We start from the raw sequence: 24601 nt of genomic DNA on the forward strand, positions 1-24601 counted from the left end.
AGCAAAGTACTGTTACTAGTGGTCAATGGGTCTACAAAGAGTTAATCTAATGCAAACGTGTTTCTGTCACAGGATCAGCTTTACAGAGAGTAAGCAGTGAGCAAAAGGGGATATATCAGTGGCTGAACAGCAGAGAAAAACAGATTTTGTCATACAGAAGATGCAAAATGACTAAAGAGTATTAATTCCATCTCTCTATGCACAACATACTAAATATATTTGGAAGGACACTAGTTATGAATTGCTTACACTTTCAAATACCTCTAATATTCTGAGCCCTTCTGACAGGAATGTCTTGTCTGGATGTCACCATAGTCCTGTGCTGACTGTACCACAAGCTTTTCAGTCAGTTTGACCGTGGAGGAGACAGCAATAAATGTCTTCAAAGCACTTATTTACATAGTAACTCCTCTCCTGAAACAGAGATGTTCAACAGACAACACTCCAAGATCAGAGCAAAAAGTATTGTAATTCAAGACTTTCCACCCCAGAAACTATTCAAGATACTCAGCCAGTACACCAAGTAAATCAAAACAAAACTAAGAACTAAGGTTACTAGAAACAAGGACCAGAAAGCCTTGCAAAACTGTGCCACCTGGCAATGCTTCTGAGGGCAGCACCCATGTCCAGCCTTCTCCAGAGATACAAGAACTTTACACAGTCAAATCCATTCTATTAAAAATAATTCTAGAATATCAAACATGTAAAAAAACATATGCTCTCTTTTTCTTCTTTTCAGCACAATAATATATGTGCACTCTCTATGTATATTATCACATCTGCTATGAATGTATGCATGCAAGTATATAATTTATTTATTCTTAAGTTCACTGAGCAGCAAGAGTCTGCTCTCCAGTGAAGCAGTCCTTGAGTGCCCCTACCAAGCCATTGCTGCATAGCTCACAAGTCCAGACCATTGACACCAAATATTAGAGGCAGGGTCCAAACATTGCCCAGAGCAGTGGCAGATGCCCCATCCCTGGAGACATTCAAGGCCAGGCTGGACGGGGCTCTGAGCAACCTGATCTAGTTGAAGATGTCCCTGCTCATGGCACGGGTTGGACCAGATGAGCTTTGAAGGTCCCTTCCAACCCAAAATATTCTATGATTCTATGAAAGGAGGTGCTATGACTCTAAGCTGGATCCAAGAATGAGCAAGAACCACACTGTTGTGATTTCTGTCAGCCACAAGTGAGAGGCAAGTGTTCACTGTGCACTAGAGTCAAACATGCACCATAACCTCCTGTAGGGCAGCTACACATACCACCCGTGCAAGGAAGGCAGAGGTCACAGAAATTTTCACACATGCTGACCATCATCTCCATTTCAAGAAAATTCTGTTTCTTTTACAAATAAAGAGAAGATGAACATTTCAAAGGTGATCTTGCTAATAAAACAGTGACTGTGGGTTTAGCTGGCCACAGTACTGTTTAACAAGCCACTATGTTTTTGGCACAGTGCTATTGAAAAAGTGCAGAGCATAAAATGCATGTAGAGAAGGAAATGTTACCATTTTCTTTCCGCTTATCTAAATCTGTCCCCATCACATTACTGGAAGTTTTACTATTTATTCACAGGAGGTTAATCAGCCCAAGGGGAAAAAAAAAATTACCCTCCTATTAAAAATTGCCAGCCTATTGAAAGTAAAATTTTTCTGAAATCACTTTGAAATATTAATGCTGGCTGTTACACATTTGTCCCCAAATACTCTTTTTTTCTGATGACACTATAGTGGCAGTTTTGGCATCTCAAACCCAATCTTGTTAACATGTTGTCTTACTCAACTAAACAAAAGCAATAACATCCTCAAAGAAAAAGTGACAGTGTTGTTTCCATTTCATACAGAAAAGGAGGTAAAATGACTTTATTTATTCCACTGGACTATTTAAATATACAGATATGTATTTTTGCCAAGACTGCTTAGCCACTTCAAAACCAAGCTAAATTCACATAGTTCTTAAAGAGTTCACCTCTAGCAGGGAAGAAGTGAATGGAGTGACATGTCTGAGGTTGGGCTCAGCAAATCCCACCTATCTTCAGTTGGAGTAAAATTTTAGACAGTCAAACAGGCTTTCTCTGCACTCTTCATGGAAAGAAAATGGCATTCCCTGTGCGACTGAAAGACAGCAGTAGCTTTTGAGAATGCTTCACTAGATAGCTGCTAAAATAAATGCAGTGTTAACAGCAAAGTATAAACAAGAAATCATATACCCTTTCCTTTTATTGGTGGGCAGCAACACAGTAGCAGAACTGATTTGAAATTGCTTATTTTTGATGCTTTGGACATCCACAGCTGCTATCCATCTCATGCGCAAATCTTTGCGATCTGACTTCTACAAAACGAGGACCATAAAGGGAATGTGTAGTCACCAACTATGATATAAGCTCAGCTCATAACAAACATGTTACTTGGCCAGGGACAAATATGTATTTTTCTGAGTGATGTGCAAAAGCTTTAGCCAGGAAACTTCTTTCCCTTCCCCCACATCTATCCCCCATATGTTTGCTATGTACCTTTCACGTTCCCAACAGATCTGACAAAATCCTTCTGATATAGCCCAAGTTCAAGCTCAGGTCAGTGTTTGAAAGCTTAATTCTACAGGCAACACAGTGTTATTTATACATAAAATTTTATGGTGGAAGAACGTCTGTCAACAATTAAGCTCTAAATAGCTGCAAACTCAACAAATACATTTTGTTATTCCCATCCTAGGAATGATCACAGCTCAAAACTACAGCATGTTGAAAGTAATCAATACCCTACAGAAACAAAGGGCTAAACTCAAAGATTGGGTTACTTAGTTGCCATTCCCACAAACATATATTGCAAATAGTCTTAATGGTTTCCAACTAGTTGTTCACAAGCTAAAGGTGGTCAGATAAACAGTTACAGGGTTAGAAATGTAAGGTTCCAGAAGTCCAGATACAAACAAAATTGTTTCCCTCAAATGTGCTTGCATTCATCATGAGGTTTAAAATTGCTAGAAACCCTTTTTTTACAACTTGCTGAAATTAAAGGTCATTGTAGAATTCATAGCAGATATCTATCAATGTTAATATTTGATAAATTCAGTTTCCTTCCACCACATTTTCATATGAAGAGTTTGGAGCACGTACAACTCCAAAATATGCTCACAGGTACATTCTTGATTTTATGAAGGTTATGTTCTTTCAGTATTCATAGTACTAAATAATAACACTGAAAAATAGTAGCTATTCTTGTCTAGGTAGTATCATGAGCATAATCCAATGAACAATAAGCGAAAGGTCAGGATATTTCCTATTAAACAGGTACCTTCAGCAGGAAATAGGTTCGGAAGCCTGTTTTGTACTACACTGCTACATTGGCTAATGCATTTTCTCATGAGGAAACCATGTAATTGTCTCTAAGTTTTATATAAATTTCCCTTCTGCTGCCCGGGTGTTTTATTAGGATGATGGGACTCTTAGCAGTGGAAAAAACAAGAAGAGCAAGATCGACAATTTTTATAGCTAAAATGTCTCAATCCCTACACAGCCTGCTTAGCACTGCACACATAATGTGCGCACATGATTTCAGTGTTCCTATAAAATGACTTATCAGAATCAAAAGTTCACTTTTCTACCATAACAGGCACTGTGCTGCTAATTGAGTTTCATTATATATTTGGTTTTAACTTTCTGCTTATTGAGGATTGACTTTTTTTCTCCTCTAGATGTCCAGAATCTTCTCTCTTTCTCCATACAATGATATGCTCTTCCATGTGCAAAGTAGAATTTTTTTCTTTATTTTAGTTCAAATTCCACCCATATCTAGAGAAACACGACCTACTTGAACAGTGGCCAACCTATGGTTCTTAACTCTAAGTAGCTATCAAGGCATTTTGAGTCAGATCCTGCATTGAAGTGACACAACGTGGCCAAAAGCTGGACAGCTTGGCAATATGAATCCCTTGCGACAAGGAAATGTGAGCCAGAAGTGCCCAAGGCCAGTATCATCCAGGTTGTCCTAGGGCTGTATGCTCAGCCCATAGCAGAATTTGTGGCCTCGAAAGAGCTACTGTTTTCTCTTCCTTATGAGGTGCTCTTAGACGTACTCACCGATGCACCTGTCCAGTATATACAGTTTTCACACATACAAAGATTTTTGCCACATACTAAATGGAGGCACAAAGGTTGTCTGTGCCCACTCTGGTGCTTTAATTTTTAATACTTCAGGCCTTACACATTTTATGGTTTATTTACAGGAGAATATTGAAAAAATATTGACAGAATATCGCTTCCAAAATGACTGAACTTTTGCTAGTCACAGCAATACTCCCACTTGTGATTTAAAACTAACCGGTAAGAAAGTGTGTAATAACTATATTGCCACTAAAAATACTTTAAGCTGCATAAAAACATTTGACATGATTCTAGATGTTCTTACAGTATCAGTATTCATAACACACAGCTGTTTGGCATTGTGCGTGTGAGAAACAAAATCTCTAATACTTACAGCCAATCATCATCATAGCAACAGCAAAGATCTTCTCCCCATCGGTAGTTGGAGCAATGTTCCCAAATCCAACACTGGTGAGGCTGGTCATCGTAAAATACAAGGAGGAGATGTACACCGAATCTTTGCTTGGTCCACCTTCCCATTTTCCAAAGCCCGATGTGTTAAAGCGATAAGGTGTTCCTATTGACATCCCCAGCTGATAGAGCCAGCTCTCATGTCGGATGGTGTTTGTATCCTCATCAATAACTTCATAGTCTCCTATGCTGTACCAAATGCAGGCCAACCAGTGTGCTGCAAGACCAAATACACACACCAGCAGAACCAAGACTGCTGCTCCATATTCAATGTAGTGGTCCAGCTTCCGAGCTACGCGACCCAGCCGAAGTAGCCTGACCACTTTAAGTGAACTGAAGAGGCTACTGATGCCCTAGAAGGATAAAGAACAGTGACCATTAGAATTTAATATGAAAGCAATAATATTATCTGTGGCTTCCAAAGACACGAGGTGATCCACTACAAATAGATGGTTAGCAGATAACACCTGAAAAAAGAGACCCTGAAACACTAAAAGGTTAGTGACCCTTTCCAGCGATGGATATGTGAACTCTTGTCTTCATCCACTAACATTTTTGAGCTGCTCTCTGGACTCTCAAATTGTTTGAATAGGTCTACAAACACATTCGTGAAGGCCTCAAACAACAGGCTATTTATTGCATGTCCAGCTCTGCAAGTAGACTGCCCCTGAGCATCCTGATGCTACCTCAGGCTGACTGAAAATAAACATGGAAGTCACTGATCATTAAACTATACAAAACTAAGGTTAAGAGAAACATAACCAGAGACTTACCGAATTCACTCCAGCACCTGGAGTCATGAATCTCTTACGGCTGTTTCTGACTTAACATTATGATCCTGGGCAACACATGTTCTCTTAGGTCTCAGATATAACACAGTTCACAGTATTTAGCTCAGACATACCAGGAAGATAAATAAGGAAGGCAAAAAAAAATACTGCAAGTACATGGTGATGTGTAATTTTTCACTGTAACCATGTGTTTCATATGACTTCACTTTCATATAAAAATTCACGCACTGATAATCAGTCCTCTGACATTCCGCACATGGACTACACAAAGCTTAACTATTTCAAATACTTCACTGTCTAACCCCCACATCATATTATTTTTATGACAGCTTTGTTATCAGTGTAGTATTTTTGTGCTGATATGAATATGGCTCCCATAAAACAGAATTAAGCCAGCACGTCGGCTTTTGTATTGTTAACTTTTAGCCACATTGGCAATTCCATACACAAGAAGTTAAATAAAAGAAAAATTCAAAGCCATTTGGGGCACTAAAAGAACTGGATAACCTCTCATAAAAATCCTTTCTATTCTCTCTTATCAAGACTGTTTCATACATAGAAGTCTGATTAAAATTTAAGCAGACTGGTCTAATGAGTATTTCTGGAACTGCATAATTGCATACTTCTGGTCACCAGCTTTTACTGGAAGTTTGTTTATTCCTGTATAAATACAACTGCTTCAGTATCTTAGGCTGGTACTAGAAGAGATGTTTTATTAAATAATTACATAAAGCATATTGACTCATGTTCCCCAGGACTGCAGCAATGCATTTCCTCTTTATTTCATGAATTTGTCATGATTACTTTGACTCATTTTCAGAGACAGATGTAATTTGTTACCTGGGAACACACTATCAATTTCTATTATGTATTTGGACAAGATCTTACAAAACTGAGGGAGAGGAGTAAAAAGGAAGAATGAGAAAGAAAAAGAAAAAAAAAAAGCAACCTTCCTTTAAATCAGAGATATTTGCAGAAATCTAGAAAAGATGAAGCGATCTATTAGTTTCATTATTATCCATGTGAAACTTCTCAACGCACTGAGGCAAAATTCCTTCATGAAGTAAAAGCTGATTTCCATTTCCCATTCATTCTATACCCAGTTTCATATTGTAAACAATGGAGCAAAGCCTTGATGTGGATTCAGAGAACAGGAGACAGAAGGCAAAAGGCCTTCGTTGCTGGGGGGCGAAAAGCAGGTGCTGCTGAACACTCAGTATGGAGAGGAAGAGCAAGGAGGAAAACGCAAAAAACTGTAACATGATAACCATATTTTAGAACTAGACATACAAGTCCCGGAGCACACATAGCCTCCAGATTCTAAATATCCCCATTCTAACATTACAACACAACCTTCTGGCCATTTTCCCTGGGACCAATGCCCATTTCTCCCTTTCCACTTTATAAACTTTAATGGGGGAACAAAAATGTTTTACATTTTGAGAGGCATCCAGTAATGGCCTCCTTTTAGCTTCAGTCGCAAAGCCAACCTTTTTAATCACGCAGGGCTTACAAGTCTCAGGCAAGGGTAGGAAATTTTTCCATCCCAATATTCTAAATACTGGTTTTATTTTTGCTCAAAAATAGTGGTGTAAAACTTTTTCTTTTTAAGTTAGAACTCATCCCTGGGATTTAAATAAATAAATAAATAAATAAATAAATAAAAAAGTCAAGGATTAGAAATACTTACAGGGGGAAAAAATTACATAGGGGGAGTTTATGAAATTGGATATGAAAAACGGGAATGCAAAATTAAATATTTGAAATTAGATTTAAAACTTTTAAGGATTTCAGAATACTCTTATTCTGATTTCCCTTGTGAAATTCACTAAAAGAATTTTTGTATAAACTTTGAAAATGTGACAGAACTGCATCAGTTGGGAGAATGTAATTCTACCAAATTCTGACCAGATGTAGAGAAAACTAGGGTTTTGTAAAAAAAGAACTTGCTTATTTACAGAAAATACATACTTGATTTGCTTGCACTGAAAGGATGTATTTAATATTCAAATTAGTCACAATATTTCACCAGATTGCATTGTCAATAAAATTCTAAAAGTTCAGAAAAAGCTAAAAAAATATCCCAACACATTTGTTTTTATTTCAGCATTAACAGTATTTTCTATTTGATTTCCTCAGAGGGAAGGATTTGTCTTTTCTAAGTGGATCAATATCAGGAGTAAGAAATGCCCAAGGAAATAATTATTCATATAACTGTCTCTAAAATTTCTAAGTGACAGAATTTCAAATGGGTATAAACAATGGAAACTTAATAGACTGTTTCATAGATGATACAGTAGAAAAAAAAAAAACAGTTAATTCTCCAATAATTTAAAACAGTACTATCTGTCACTAAATTTAGCAAGCAATATTTTAATAATCACAGGAATAGATCTGCTGGACTCAAAATTGACATTTTTAGATTACCACTTTCCAAAATAGAACTATACTAGCAATGCTTTTGTCAGGGCAGATTATTTTTATGTTTTTTATCATATAGATGGCTCCACAATGTCACGCACAAGAGCCTGAACTCAATTTACTCCTCTTGATGTGTGTCCCACACTCTTAGCTCTGCTACTCCTATAAACTTGAGAGGCAGAGGAGGAGACACCCAGAGCTCCTTCTGCCCAGAGGAAAGAGATGAACCTCAGTTCATAAAGAGCTAGAAATTGCACCGTGGGTCCCAAACAGGCACCCCAAAATCCTCTGCTCTGAAGGATTGCCATAAGGAACACCTGTGTGGTAGTGAGGGAAAGTATAAGACTAAGTACTACCCCACAAAGTCCTACCTGCACCTGCTTTACTCAGACACAGTTCCACCTGTTAGTACTCTATCCAACAGAAACCTTCTCCTGGGGGTAGGCAGAAGGTGAGAAACCTATTAAATGGCCAGGGTAAAAAAATAGTATATTTTTAGCATATTTTGTTACAGGGAGTACTTGCATGCAGCACTTAAACAGGCAACAATTAGTCAAATATGGCAGAAAATGCTGAATTTCACACAAACTTATATTTCAAATTGTTTGAAGTAACTGAATAACACTAAATAAAGATTCTAGTGCTGATACCTGCATAGAGTTGTTGATAAATATTTAATAGGTTGGCAGGTTTATTTTCCTTGCTAGTAGGTGGCTGATGCATAAAAATGGAAGAATCTGTAGCAAGTTCCCTCTAAACCAAAGGGCAAGCTCAGAGCACTGAGAGGCAGAAGAAATAATTCTGTATTTGCTGATTGAGCAAACCTGAATGTCAAAAGCCCTTAAGATAATAAAGACAATCTCTCCTCCATCCTCCCCTCCTATGCAATCTTTGCACCTCAAACACAGCAGAACAACAGACCAGCCTCAGTCCAAGAGGAAAGCAGGACCCACATTTCACATCCAAAGAGAACACTTCGTAAGTTTTTCCATGCAATACTGCCAGAAGTAAATTTCCATGTATAATTTGTCGTTAATTAAACCTAGGTACTGCACACATTTACATAGATTTTCTTTTTTATCTCCTTGTTTTCTGCAACACTACTGCCAGTGCAGCCCTTGTCTCACACTGGTATCTCAGTAATCTTATTTTCAAACACAGGATGCAGGATATCCATGTTTGGGTTCTCGTTTTGCATCAGACAACATAAGATTTGTGCCATAACTTCCATATTCTTAAAGGAGATAGAGAAGAGGCTCTGTAATGAAGTACTTTGTAAATGTTTTGAAAACAAAAGGGCTGTAAGTAGAGTGATTATTAGTTACTTGTGTCGTTAGGGCCCCAAGGACAGTAACAGTGGACACTACAGTGCTAGATGCTGTAAAAATAAAAAACAGTTCCTGCTGTTCATCTGCCACGTAAAATTATATTCAACTCAATTAATTGAACAATAAAATTTCATCTAGAAAAAAAATACAATAAAATTTAACTACCATTTTGCCTTCTAAATGAGATGTAGGATGAACAACTTTAGAAGAGAACTAAAATGCAACTTTCATCCCACCTTCTACAGCTATAGTAGCACTAGCACTTTAGTAATAGATTTGATCTGTATGACAGTGTTCACTTTTTAGGCCATTATTTGCTTTCCACATGTACAGTAAGAAAATGCACTTAACCCAAGAATTAAGCCTTTTTCTAGGCTCAAATGAAGTATTTACTTCCTACTTACTATCTGTTTTGAAAAAGAGAAATGTTCAGTATTGCCACCAATCTGTTCTAAGTTTTTCAGCATTTTCCTCTCATATGGAACTGCTAACGTTCAGGTTTCACCTCAGTTAAAGGGAGATGCAGCAGACGAAAAGCTAACTATTAAGAGAATGAGAATGAAACATAACAAAAAAAAATAAATTCTTTATAAAAAAAAAGGAGGTGATGAACTGAATTGATCAGTAGCGTGAGGCAAGAGTGACAGAAAGTGCTGCCTTCTTTCTCGACATTGGATCCTGAAGCCAGCTGTGCCACAGCCTGGCTCTGCCCATCTGCAGTAACACACGAGCCCTCTCAGGTCATCATTAGGACTTCTCATTTTTGTTATTTGCCTCTCCAGATTTTCTTAATTGGGTGTGAGAACACAACCTATCCTACAGATTGCCATCTTTAGCAGCCAACAGATGAGATAACGTTACATGCACATGTCAAAATCAATATCTAAACCCTTTGGTTACTGCTGTGGTTTTTAGCACTGAAGAAAGCATATCTCTAGACTCACAAAGCTTACTTTAGTCAGACATCTGTGAGCTTGGTTAGAATCGAGGGATAATAAAATATTTCATTTCGAGGGATAATATAATAATTCATTTATAAGAGCACAGGGTGAAAGAGATGGAAAGGCTGATTTCATTTATAAAACTATATCTGTGCTTGCCTTACACATATACATTCACACAGAAAACCAGCAAATCCAGGAAACAAACTCTTTTTTTTTTTTTCTTTGAGAGGAAGGCCAAGGGTAAAGATAACACAAAGGTAATCTAAAGTAATCCCACTTTACACAGTATCAAATAAAAAAATTACCCCTGACAGACAGCAATGTGCTTCCCAATGCTTCTGATTCAGAGAAGCCATCAGTTCCAGAAGCTTTTTACTTATCTTGAAGAGGCAAAACACCCAAATAAGGTTTAGTGATACTGGCATCTAATATCACTCCATCTTTTCAATTCTAATCCAATCTCTAATATGAAATGGACTATAAAGCAACCATTTAGCTACTCAAATAAATACCCTTTGCCGTCTCATTCGACTTTCTGCCTCAGATCAATACAAGTATGCTGAATGGGAAAAAAAACATAGAATAACTGATCCCCATCTGTGAAACATGCTTCCCTTTATACGCAGTGTAAGTATCACTCTAACAGCAGCTTTTTGAAAGAATTCAGAATCTAACGTATTCAATTAGCTCTCCTTCTTGGACAAAGGCTATCACTATATATTATCACTGAAAATGTAATTCAGCATTTTGATTCTTTTAGCCTTATACAGATTGAATAGCTTATGTAGACTACTATTCTGCCTTTAACGGTATGATAAATCACGTCACGCTTTTCAAAGCTGTGAAGAAGTAGCCATGAAACCCAATAATACCCTTACTTATCTGTGACTTAGCAAAAAGACTAATTTGAATACTAGCAGTGCAAAAGAGGAGCTAACTGGCATCTTAAAAGCCACAGCAGAACCTATGGAGTAGGTGTTGGGCAGAGACACAATCTTCTCTGGCATTCTCTTTTGGGAGAGGCCATCCATCAGCAGCCAGCATAATTGCCTCTGAGGCACCAAGGTGTATGAACCTGGGGGAGACCACAGAAGCAAGCAGAATTTAAATGAACAAAATACCTTAAGCAGTCTTGGAGCAAAGAAGATAATTTAACCCTAAACAGGTTAAACGGCAGAAGAGCTTTGCAGTGCCTACATACACCACCAACACAATTTGGAAACCAAGGGGAAAAGGCAGCCTGGTCCTTGAGAGGGTAGCATAAAAGAGGCACGTCTTTAGTGGCATGGAGGTTGGGTTTTTAAGGAGGGACCAAAAAGAGGAACACCCTGAATCAAATCCTCAAGAGAAACTGAACAGTAAGTGCTTCTTTGCCCCTCTGGCTAAATCTTGACAGTCTGCTTTACCCCCAAAACTTGCTTTATTCCATTTGCATTTCCCCAAATGCTCTTTCCACCCACCTGCCTGTTAAGGAGTAATTCCTGCCTGGCACAGACCATGGGGCTATGCTGCAGTACAGAGGCACCTATAAAGTCAGACAAACAGCCCTCCTCCTCCATGACCATCTTTCTTTTTTTTTGCCCTCTCTTTCTTCCACAGGTTGGAGCCACCAAGCTCCCAAAACCACCTCAGAGCCACACCAACAACAACAAGCCTTGCTCCAAGGACCTCTGGCAGGTTACTGCCCAGAGCACCCAGCACCCTTGTGCTTTGCCCTGTTTCTCACAAGGAGACATCCAAGCAAGTAAATCTCCACCACCACCATGGCCCCCAACCCAAAGCCCATGTTCCAGCCCTCCCAGTACCCTATCTGTGTACAGTAACCCAATTGCTTCGTTCTTCCTCAGGAGCACTGGTAAGGAGTCACCCCAGTCATTAATTTCTTCTCATCTATTTTCATTATGACCTAGCACCACAATTTGCCAACATTTCCTCTATGCCTAGATCATACTCTGTGATATTTACCTGCTTTATTATAGGCATTACACAGAAAGTAGGTTATGACTACTTTAATGTTAATTAGCCACAGAAAAATATTCATTCATTACCAGATGTATCAACAGACTCCCATGAAAAATACAGTATTGCTGAACTGGACAAATCCCAATCAGAGAGGTGAACTACACACTGTTTCAAACAGATTTCACATTATGCAGATGCTTACAGACTTTAAAAATCGTATTTTCCAGTTTGCAAAATTCATCTAACCCAAAATCTTTCTTTATAGGCTCCTGTTTATTCCATAAAACTATAAATGTGAGAATTTATTCCCTTGCCCCCTATTGCAAGCAAATGGAAAAACAAGTCTAGAGAAGTCACATGCTTTTCAGCATAACTGCTTCAGTAATTCCTAGATAGCTAATTTGTATTAGCATGAGAGATTATTCCACTAATAAGGTTTAAATTAATCTATTACAAAAGTACTGCCTCAGAGAGCTGCCAACAATCTGACCAGCAACACATTCATTTATTCCTCTCTCAACTCACTGTTTACTTTCCAGCTACACCATGCTCACTTAGGACTAAATAGCTTAATTTACTTTTATTACTTCAGAATTGTGGGTTTTTTTCTGGGACTTTTTTATCATCATAAATTTTGTCCTTTCCAAGCTATGTATCTTCTTTGCAGACATGCTAGCTTCTCTCTTATTCATCCACTTAAGTGAACACCAGATCATTTATACTGAATACATCTTTCTGATGATCTTTTACTATGCATTTATTTCTCTTCTACCTCAACTAACAGAAGTGATATATGGTTCTCAATTTGGCATCAGCCAACAATAGATCATAGTGTTCTGTCCAAATACAGACAGCAATTACTACTACAAGTTCCCTGTTTCAGAGATTTATATGGTGGTGACATGACTGGATTCCACTCCTACCATGAGATTTCACAACAACAGTGTCACATGTAATAAGCCAATTTTTTTCCACTATAAATTGTATCTTACAGTATTATGTCTGAAAACCACAGTATAAAATTGCTCAAGCTGACACTGCAAAAATACCCTTCAACTTGTCTTTGGAATTCAAAGTCTTAAATTGCATTGTTCTTGGCAAAAACTGTGGAATTTTCTTTAAGCTTGTTTTTTATTAAATCTACTGATTGATGTCTGAACACAAAACGATAATATTATCCCCCAAAGCAGGTGGTACTTCCTTAAGTGAAGAATAATACTAATTACTGTAAAGTATTACTGTCAAATTTTATTGTGATCATTCAAATTCAAAAGAGACTAATACCACATGTTTTCAGGGCTGTGTAAATTTTAGACCAATATTTTCTTTTCTTACTCAAACCATATTACAGCATGATGTATTGTCTTACCAGTAGCAAGTCTAAGCCTACCATTAAGTTGATTCATCAATCAGTGGAATGTTTTCTTTTACTGAACTTCTGTGGCAGATCAAGAAAGTAATTTGTATGTAACTGTATAATTAGCTTGCCATATAGAAAAGCTAGGAGAAACATTTATAACTTCATTTCTATTTGGGTAACAATGGAAATTTCTCTACAGTTATTCACTCCTTCATTTATTGAATTCTGTTCATGTCTGAATAGGAGATACTGTACCATCTCTTCGGTCAGAGCATTTGAGATCAGAAACTTCATACATTCTCATGTGTAATTCTATGGCCTTGAACAAAGAAATTAATGTTTTTTCTTTCTTCTTCCATCTGTAGAATGTGGCTATTAATACTTAAGTGTCTCTTGTATTAATTGTAGTTATTAATAGTTGTATTAATACTTAATGATTCAAGTATCTTTGTGGACAAAAATATTCTCAGTGCAGAAACTGAAATTTCAATTACATTAAAAAATGTGAACTGAAAATATACTAATGTTCCAAACTGCAACAGACCCAAAGAATTTTGAAATTCCCTGAAAAATACAGAAGTCTCACTCAATTTTGTTTCAAGACATTTTCTTTTATAAAATATAATGGAATAATGAAGTAAATTAGAAAATGAAAAGTAACTTCAATATGGAAAAAAATCCAATATCAGATTTTTAAAAATTTTAAATGTTTTTTTTTTAGATTAAATTTTTTAAAATCTACATGTCAAAAATACTGATTAACTCTAGTTTCACGTGTTACAACTAATTTTATATTGGTGAATCACCTTAAAGAAGACAAAAATGGTTTCACTATTAACGTATCAAAAACTAAATGATGGGACAGTCACAAAATTACTCAGAGCCAAAAGAGCCTCAACACGCTATATATACAGCTTTTTACTTCTTCGGCTCCAGGTCCTGTGTCCCTTACAAATCAATTCATTGCCAGCAATTACAGCATTCTTCAAAACAAATTGACTTGTCAAGTTAGTTCCTCCATGACATCCTCAGTGTCTTCAGTGACACTTCTTTTAACAGAGAATGACAACAGGCAGAAAAAAACACATTCCACCTTTATTATAGGCACTGCAACAAAGCCAGGATTCTGTTTCCTCCTTTTTAAAATCATACATGGAAAACACCAAATCAGGAAGATACCAATTCAAATTCTTCATCTCATTTTATCACCACTGTTGATCATTTAATCATTCATCATTTGTCTCATTTAATCATTTATCTTCATCTCATTTATCACCACTGGGTATCATTTCATTTCTAGCAATTTTTTTAAGAGTGTTCACATTAGGACTGAAAAAAAAAGTTCCTGCAGCAGCCATGAGCACCTTCTAATTCCAGCCTCCTGGCTCCAAGGGAATTCCCTTTGGCAAAAATCAAAGTGACACACAGATAACAACTCAGTTTGGCTACTTATAACTAGAGCAGTGCATCCTTGCACTTAACCCAACTGTGAAGTAATGTGGTGTGTAATCCAGGGTGAGAGACAGGTAAAATTTAAACCAGCAAGTCTGAAAGAAAGGAAGTTGACCCACAAGGGAATCCTCTTTACAATAGCGATGATGATATAAGGCAAAGCCTTTCTACTTTCAATACTCCTTGAATGTGGCGCTTTTTTCCCTTCTTTCTCTCCACAGGCAGTTCATAAAACAGTGATCAGCATATATTGTCCCGAATCCCCACCCGATGTGCACTATGTGATTCTGCTGGCAAAGCCCCTCAGGTCCTGTAAACTAGTCTATCAGCCCTTAATAGAAGAACAGCAATTTACACCAGTGGAAACTCTGCTCCAATGACCCTACAATGACTTATACCAGCTAAATGTCAGAACCCACTAGGGGAGTTAGAGGTGAACAGTCTTGAAAGGATAGCATAAGGAAAAATGTGGGTTTTTTTCTTGGGCATGACAGCTAGAATAACTAAAACTAATACTGTTATACTGATTAAGGAGACTGTTGAAGAGCCAGAGGAAAACTGAAGTACCAATCAGCCTCTCATTGTTACAAGGCAACACTGAGACAGAGAACCTGGAGAAACTCAAACTCAGACAACAAGAATTTCTCTGCAGAATTGCTACCATGAGTCTGAGCGCGCCTGCGCTCCGCTCAAGGGCTGTCAGAGCCACTGCTATAGACATTTTCCTCAGGGATGTTCTGTAGGTCACATCACCAGCCTACAGTTAGGAAACGTTCCTCCAGTAAAATCATCAGCAGGTTGCTACTATTCGCAGCGGGTGAGAAAAGCTTACTTCCTGTAATTTTTGTCTCTTGCTTTTTTCTTTTTTAATTTTATTTTTTCAGTCTAAATGTCAGAAGTTGACAGATGACCACTCCTTCCATCGCTTTATCAGTGCCACGGCAAAGTAATATGTGAAAGCCCCGCACAGTAATCTGCAGCCGGGGTCCTTTTTATGGCAAACAAACATTTAAGGACAGGTCTCACAAGGCTTTTTTTCCTTATTCTCATTTGTGTTATTTCAGCTTTATATAAAATGAAACCCTCTCTAGGGAATTAAATATCAGATAACATTATGTTTTTTCCACTGCATCTAACAGTTTGCCTACTTCCTACTTGTCCTCAAGTCATTCAGAAAAATACTTTAAATTTGATAAAAACCTGAGTAGTGCTCTTTTACAAAAGTAATGCCATTTTATGTTTTTACCCAGCTATTTCACTTGCCTAATTTTCTTTCAATAGCTGGGTTGTCCTTTGTAACAAGAGCATATTTTAAAGGAACTCATAAAAATAAATTTTACAGGCTAAAAATTAAATACTAAGCACTGATGTGTATGTTACAGGTTTAGTACATGCCACATAAATAGAGACACATGATTAGTTGGTGGTACAGGTTTTATAACATATAATTAAAAAGTGGACTGCTGGAATCCTCTTTAAGATTTTACTAACAATTCATTAACTCCCTGAACTATTTAGGCATGGAACCTTAATATATTTAGTTTAGGAATATTTTCTTGGGACCCTGATCCAGTAGGAGAATAAGGAGTCAAAACAGAGTAGTATTGTGGTTTGAAGTCTCTGAATGTTAGTTCTTTTGCCAGGTTGCAACCTGTTCCCAAAGAAATTAGCAAGATTTAAGGATGAGTTTCAATTTCCAGATTCCTCCCTATCCTTTCTTCTAATTATGGAATTAGCAAATAAGCATAAAAATATCATCTTAAATTGCTTCATCTTCCTCTAAAACAACTCCTGCCAGACAATGCTGCATGGATCACCAGACACCTACACAGTACTTTCTGGTGGTCTAAGATTTAGTGAGCCACTACCCACCTCTTTGCCACCTGTTATATTGTATTAGAAGCAGCTGAGAAAAGTGTTTCACACTTTCCAGTTGGTCATGTGAAGAATTGCCACTAGCAGATGTATCCCATTCAGTCAACAGTGAAAGCAGGAGAACCCTGCCCCAAGAAACTATCTTGAAACATCAGTTCAAGCTATTCATGGTAAATCAAATGAAGCAGTTTGCCTCAGTGCTGTATAGAGGTTCTGCTGTCTCCTTCTGGCCATCCTCCTGATCTCTGAGGATGCAGAATGAAGGAAAACAAACACAAAGTTCAGCCACAACAAACCTCAGCCTTTCTCACTGCAGTTAAAGATAACAGAATCACAGAATCATTTTGTTTGGAAGAGACTCTCAAGATCATCAAGTCCAACCATAACTTAATCCTAGCACTAAACCTAGCACTAAGCCCCATCTCTGCGTCTTTCAAATACCTCCAGGGATGACGACTCCACCACTTCCCTGGACAGCCTGTTCCAATGCCCGACAACCCCTTCTGTGAAGAAATGCTTTCTAAGATCCAACCTGAACCTCCCCCACACAACTTGAGGCCATCTCCTCTCATCCTATTGCTTGCTACTTGGGAGAAGAGCCCAACACCCTCCATGCTACAACCTCCTTTCAGGTAGTTGTAGACAGTGATAAGGTCTCCCCTCAGCCTCCTATTCTCCAGGCTGAACAGCCCCAGTTCCCTCAGCCGCTCCTCATCAGACTTGTGCTCCAGGCCCCTCACCAGCCTCATCACCCTCCTCTGCACTCACTCCAGCACCTCAATGTCTTTCTTGTTGTGAGGTGCCCAAAACTGAACCCTTCTGGCTAGGACTCATAAGCAAACTTCTATGTGTGCTGAGGGCAGCTACTGGAGATGTAAGTACACTAATTCAATATATTTAAAAGCATACATTTCTGTCTTCTCTCCCCTCCTCCCCCCAGCCATTAAGTAATAATTAATGGGTGAAAGTGGAACTAGTATACTGACCTCATCGACGTTCTCAAATGCATTGATGACATCATACGGCAAGCATGAGAGCAGATCAATCACAAACCAGGTCTTCAAGTAATTCATGCGAATCAGCTTTGGGTCAGAGATCACCTCTCCTGCTGGTCCCACAAAGGTGGTATGGAAATTAAGCACAATGTCTACCAAAAATATGACATCTACAATGCTGTCGACGACTAGCCATGCCACATTGTTCTGTTTGGTTTTAAAGGAGACATTGTAGGGGACCAAAATAGCAGTGTAGAAGGTTAAAATCAAAATGATCCAGTCCCAGGTAGTCTTGAAAACACAATAATGCAAAATTATATGTGGTGGAGTCTTTGGTGCCTCTTGTTTGTACTGCGGAAGGATTTCAGAGCCCAGCTGCAATACCTGTAGTCACAGAGATTTCAGGAGAAAAAGAAAACACACTTAATTTTTTAACATTATTTTTCACATTGTAGATTCTCAAGCTCAGTACAACAGTTGATACAAATACATGTCTGTTAACTTCTTTTATCACCAAGGAAGTCAGGATAAGTATTCTGTTAAACAACTTAGCATCAACCTAAGAATAATTGCCTCTTATAATGTCATTAATTATTTTTTGACACTAAGCCTAATGTGCTCGGTGAGACAGCTCCTTCAGCAGCCTAAATAGAAGAGATAGATAACTGATGGGAAAGAAGGCCATCACAAACAGAAATCAAAGGCAAAATCAGGAACAATCTACAATTTCTGAGTTCCAGTCCAGCACCAGGACCACTGGACCATGTTGTTTTTCAATATTGTCTATTAACTCTTCACTATACTGTATCTGAAATAGTCTTATACTACAATCTATCAAGAATGCATGGGCCTTTATTCCTCTCCTCTGCAGGACCAAAGCCCATGATAACTATAATCAGCATCAATAAACTAATTTTGGACTTGAGCTGTTCACTAAGTGAAGATCAGTGTCTTCACTACCTGATAGTGTACAGTTGAGTCACAATGCAGTTAGGTCTGAATTAAAACAAAAACGCTAGAGCAATGGATGATCTGTCAGCATGTGTTTTAAACCATAGACCTCAAGCTGAGAACATGCTCCAAGTGTTTTGTATAACTGCAATCTCAATCAATGCTGCCCATTTTAAGCCCACTATCTCTCCACTTCTGCACACCAGTGCAAAAGAGTATGATCATGTATTTAATTCTTTGGAGCTAAAGTTTGTTTTACATACCTATGAACAGGAATGGGTTTGTTTACATCTATGAATATATTAATACATGAGGGTGAAACCAACATGAATGATCTGTCACAAAATAAAAACAAGTTAAATGTTAAAATGAAATTTACCCTGGATGACCTTTGGGTGGAAACTGGAAGGAAGGTTTACTTGGGTGAGATGTGTTTGCTAATGCCAAACTCATAGAATCTGGGAGAACTATTTAGGAGTGCAGTTCCTTTTTCATAGTTATTTACACATAGTTCAGAGTAATAGGGAACAGAGAAGGAAATTAAACAGTCACCTTCTCAGAGAAAAGATCAGACAACACAGCTATAATAGAACGGTATCTTCCTTTCATACTCCTTATCTCATTTTTTTTTAACGTCACTTATTTAGAAACAGATTTCTATCTGCCCGCTTTTCTGAGTGCTTTTTATTATTCTTCTTTTTGTGAACTGGTGGGCTTTTTTCCAACAGACTAAGCCAAAGGGGACAAAAGAAAACAATCAGCTACAACAGTCCTACTTGGACAAAACAGCCTCAGATCAACCTCCCTGCTGCTGTAACCTCACATAATCACTGACTCTTGTGCACAACAGGGGTGAGACGCTGTCAGATCACAGTCCCTTGCACATGTGTAAATGACAATGGGAGTTGCATGCCTGCTGACTTTGAACCCAGTATGTTCTCCAGAAAAGAAGTACCATGACCTGATCACAGCGACCCGCATGTCAGCACACAGGCATCAACAGCTTCAAAAAAAAAAAATAAAAGGACTTAGTATTTTTGTTTCACTGAGTTTCTAGAATGAGAGCAAAGAAGGAAGGGAAGGGAAGGGAAGGGAAGGGAAGGGAAGGGAAGGGAAGGGAAGGGAAGGGAAGGGAAGGGAAGGGAAGGGAAGGGAAGGGAAGGGAAGGGAAGGGAAGGGAAGGGAAGGGAAGGGAAGGGAAGGGAAGGGAAGGGAAGGGAAGGGAAGGGAAGGGAAGGGAAGGGAAGGGAAGGGAAGGGAAGGGAAGGGAAGGGAAGGGAAGGGAAGGGAAGGTTGCCTTGTGGTGAGAGGAGCTGGAAGCAGCATATAACAGAAGCAGTCTCTTCTCTGCAGGAGGCATTGGCCAGCCAGTGCAGTCCCCAGAAGTCACTGGTAGTGACTGGAAGAGGCACAGGTTTTGTCCTTAGTATGTGTATTCAGAGCAGCGTTCCCATCAGGGCTTGATTGTAGTCCCAGTGAATAGTAAGGACATCTTTACTCAACAAAAGCTCTAGCCTAAGATCAATACTGCAAATACCTCCTGCCCTCCCTTTTGAATATCACAGCTGTACCTGACTTCATTGGAAAGCCCTAAGCTGCAATTGGCTTTTAGGAGGACTTGCATAAGTAGCAGCTCTAACATAAGATCTCAAAGCATGAAATGTGCTTCCCTGGGCAAGGAGAATCCTCTGCACTCACTCAAATAACTGATCAGCAAACCAAGCACTTTCTATCACATAGTAATAGTTTTCAGTCAGTTAACTGGATTTCAGTTCTAATGCTGAGATCTTACTAGCATGGGGTTACTGTATCACTCCTTAAATGCAGGGTGAAAACAAAATTGCTTCTTTTGCAGCCACATGTCTGCTAGAGCTTATTTTTTAGCCTCTGATACCATATGAAAAAATAAAACTTTTTGGCCTCCATTCTAATCAGCACAGGATCCTCAACCATAAAATCGTGGGGAAAAAAAAAAAAAAAATTGTTAGTTCTTGTCAGATTTACATAGAGGCATAAATTCTAGATTGAGAATTGTATAATACACTCCATTTTAGCCACCGCTGGCCTCTTTGTACTCCAAGAACTTGTGGAAATTTTGCATCTTCCAAACTAAAGTTACTGGAAAGTGTACTAATGTATTCCCATGTATCTGAATAGCAGGAACACAGACAAGAACAATCTCTGGTAATAAAGCAGCAGCTAAATAATGGTGTCCACTATTTTGCTGTAAATAAATTTTTAAAAAATACAGTAAAGCCAGTGGAACCACAGGGATGTAAAACTGAACAGAATGCAGAGGAAAACAGACTTCTAGTTTCAATTTGTTAAGAAAACAAGCAGCTTTGCTGCTTCAGTGTTTTAAAATGTCATCACCAGGTACAAAGCACTCTACCCTAGCTGGTTTGAGATTCAAATGGCAACAGCACAGGAAAACAAAAGATTGATGTCTCCTCTTTTTTATTTAGAAAGTAAATGTACTTTAAACTATCTGAATGGCTAGGGACCTAATCAAGTTGTCTTTTGAACTTCCACTACCACCTTGGAGTCTCTGGTTAAGCTCTACCAAAAGCTATTTAAAGCAACCAGAGGCCATGGATTTAGTTGGTCTCCAATGGAAGGATGTGCACCAGCAGTGTGGGTGTGAATCTCAAAAGGAGGGGCAGGGACAGGGTAGGAGACAGGCATCAAGGAATGACACAGGGACATCAATCACTCCCAAGCTGGGGAAGACCACCTGCAGCAACTTGCTTTACAGACTGGCAAAGGTCTTGCAGCCTCTGGGACCACCAGCCAAGAGCTTTCAAAGGCACCAAATTCTTCTTTTCATTGAAGAAAGAGAAAAACCCCTATAAGGAAGGTTATTTATCTCAGAGAACAAACATTGGCCTTTAGCACTAAGTACAAGGAGAGAGCTCAGTGCTGTACAGAAATGACAGAAGGAAGCCCATGGAGCACAGTGCTGAAGATCTAGGTTTTGTCATGTTGCTGCACTGGAATTTAGGAGAGCTCTTTTCCCCACTCTTCAGACTAAGGGCCACACAGAGTCTATTTCTTCACCATCCTTCTAGACACACACACCATGCCTGGGTCATCTGGAGATTAAGAGCTATAAACCCCACTCTCTCTGCATCATAGAGCAAAGAAAGGTAGATAAAAAGAGACCTGGGGTGCTCTTGCTGCACTCCAGCCTCTAGGGAGTGTAGTGCCCACCTGAGTATTTCGTGAAGCAGTCAGGTGGGGTTACCCACCTATATGAACTAACTAGATTCAAACTGCTTGTAAAGGTACTTTTCCTGGAGAGAAGAGGAAAAAACAAAAAAATAAAATAAACCTAACCGCCAAACAACCAAGACATGAATACAAAATTAATCATGAAGAAAATATGCTGAGCTCCCACTCACATGCACTGAACAAATATTTCATTGATCTCATTCTCTAAATAACAGAAGCAGCCCTCGTTTTAGAAGATTTTTCTCTATTATGCAGCCATACCATAGTAAAAGAGATATTTGTTTCCTAAAGTTATTGATAAAAGTATTATTCCAATTACTTGTGATTCATCAGCCACTACAGTTGTATTATCTCCATTTATTATTCGTGGTAATGATGTATGATATTTTAATAGCCCTCTAAAGCCAGAGAATATTATTTCAAGGGCAGAAATGACAAATTTCATCATCAGTTTCACAAGGTTATATTCATTTTTTTAAAGATAATTTAAAAATATTATCCTAGATTTGTTAAAAAATTGTGTATATATCACAAATCAGGACTCATAAAAGTGCATCAGGAAGTGGTTACAATGAATTATTTATTTTTAAGACTGCATTACTGGAGGAAAAAAAAACCTCACACAAATAATCATTCATTTTCAGCTTAATCTCTCCCTTTTGTGTTTTCAACTGTACATTTGCTTTCTCTCACTCTCCTTTGTTTCTGTATTCATGAGCACCCACTAAAATTGCTCTAAAGCCAAGAGATAGGTGCTAAGCCTCAAACTGAAGTAGATTTTTACGGCAGTTGTAACTCCCTGGTAAACAGGGTTTACCAAAAAAAAAAAAGTTTCATCAATAAGCAGTGCTGCTAAGCACCACTGTAATTTTTCTGCTTTTATTTCTCATCACTATCACATTTTTAAAACTATGACAGAATCTTGTTTACTCAGAACTGCTTGGTAAAGAATACATCAGCTAACACTGCAGGTGCAGAGAACACCTGTACTATGCGGTGACCAGGAATAACTGTCCTTACAATCAGCTCCTTGGTGATAAAGCCACGGAAATGCTGCTTCATACTCTCATTGCAAAATGTGCTCTCAGAGTTACATAACATGCTTGCATTAACTGCATAATTAATTTAGGCAGTTTTCATATGACTGCTATTAGAGAAGTCAGGTTAAACATATCTGCACGCGCTGACAAAAATCAGAGACCCAGGCTTAACAGACACTGCTTGTACTATCCATGGCCTGCGGGTAAGACAAAGTAATTAGTCACTAATGCCCTTCTTAAGCTAATATTTAATGAAAGATAAAAAAATTGTAAGCCTTTGTGGCACGCTCTTGTTTTGTATTTGTGCAACACCTTGCCCTATTCAGGTTCTAGGACACAACTAGCTCCTCAGATATTCAAAAATCTAAGTGATAAAGAACTAAGAGCAACACAATAATATTCCAATAAATGAAGAGAGCCTTCTCAAGCAAATGAGATTGATGTGAAATGCCATACTGAGTTGGAAAAGAAAAAGGACAAATTTTAATTTGAATTTAAGATATCAAATAGGCTACTGCAGAGACAAAGGAAAAAAAAAGAAAAAATATTTGAAAATACAATAGGGAACAGTCAGAGATCCCATGTTCAATATTATTAAAAGATCTTTACAGAATAAGAAGTCTGGAACCCCATATGTCTTCACAGGAAGAAAAGTGGGCTTCTCTGTATGACTGCACTCTGCTTTTCTCTAGTGTAGTTCTATTGACTTAAGTGGGATTACAGCAGATATACAACAAGGTACCTAATATCACAGCTGAGGCTAATGTTCTTTTTAAAATAATGACTGCAATATTCAGTCAGCAATTAAAGAAACTCATTTTAGACATGTAAACTATACACTTGCCCTTTATTATTTGTAATGAATCAACTGGCTGTGGCAGTTAGAACACTTAACAAAGTCTTGTTGAGAACATTGGCTTCCAAGAAGTTTCAGTAATGTGTCGTCACTTAGGTCCAGAGTGAGGTTCACTGAGACAAAAAGAAAAACCTCAGACTCTTTGCCTTGCATTCTACTGCCTACATTTTAGCATGAACTATAATTCAAGGGCAGACGTCTAAAGAAAAGGAAGAATTATTTGATCCTTGAGTAGGATTAGGAGGGAGACTGTTCCAAATTCCAGAACACAAAAGCAACCTCAGGGTGGACACATGATAATCATATGGTATTCCTACAGCATCTGAACATCTGCCCTTCCCCTGTGCTAGTGCAATCTATGTTATTTCTGTACTTCCAGTTTTCCATTCTTAAATGTATCTGCATTAAATACTGAACAGGTAAGCTCCTGTTTGTGGGAATTTCATCATCACGTGTGACAACAATACAGGTCTGGGCAGGAGTTGTTTATTTTGCATAGAAACTAAGACATATACAGGGCATAATTAACAGAGTACTGACTATATGGAGACCCCATGGAGCCCAGCAATGGCTTACACCTCTGGCTACACAGGAAGATTAAGAATTATTGACAAAAGTCACAGCTGCAACCATGGCATTCATAGCAATAGGAGATACACAAGTGCCATGTTATCTTTGCCATGTTGTCATTAACACCATATCAAGACTCTCCCTAAGATGTTTTTACATCAGGGAGACACTGCTACTGGCCCAGAAGACAGCTACAGGAAACCTGGAACAGTCTCCCCCTCGTGGCAAAAGCCCTAAAACCATAAGTACTTCAAGGAGCCTCCTCTGCCTG

At 38.3% G+C, this 24601-nt stretch overlaps 1 protein-coding gene across 1 annotated transcript in view; it reads right to left on the minus strand.

The window, feature by feature from the left end:
* KCNH1 (potassium voltage-gated channel subfamily H member 1) overlaps positions 1 to 24601 on the minus strand; it is a gene marked incomplete at both ends in the record, with an annotated part of 180444 nt that overhangs the window by 122090 nt on the left and 33753 nt on the right. Inside the window, 2 exons of the mRNA XM_080342918.1 lie at positions 4478 to 4907; positions 17674 to 18066. Of these exons, the coding sequence (XP_080199044.1) occupies positions 4478 to 4907; positions 17674 to 18066 (823 nt within the window). The remainder of the gene's footprint in view (positions 1 to 4477; positions 4908 to 17673; positions 18067 to 24601) is intronic.

This window comes from Nesoenas mayeri (assembly GCF_963082525.1).
Source record: "Nesoenas mayeri genome assembly, chromosome: 3".
NCBI classification, from domain to species: domain Eukaryota; kingdom Metazoa; phylum Chordata; class Aves; order Columbiformes; family Columbidae; genus Nesoenas; species Nesoenas mayeri.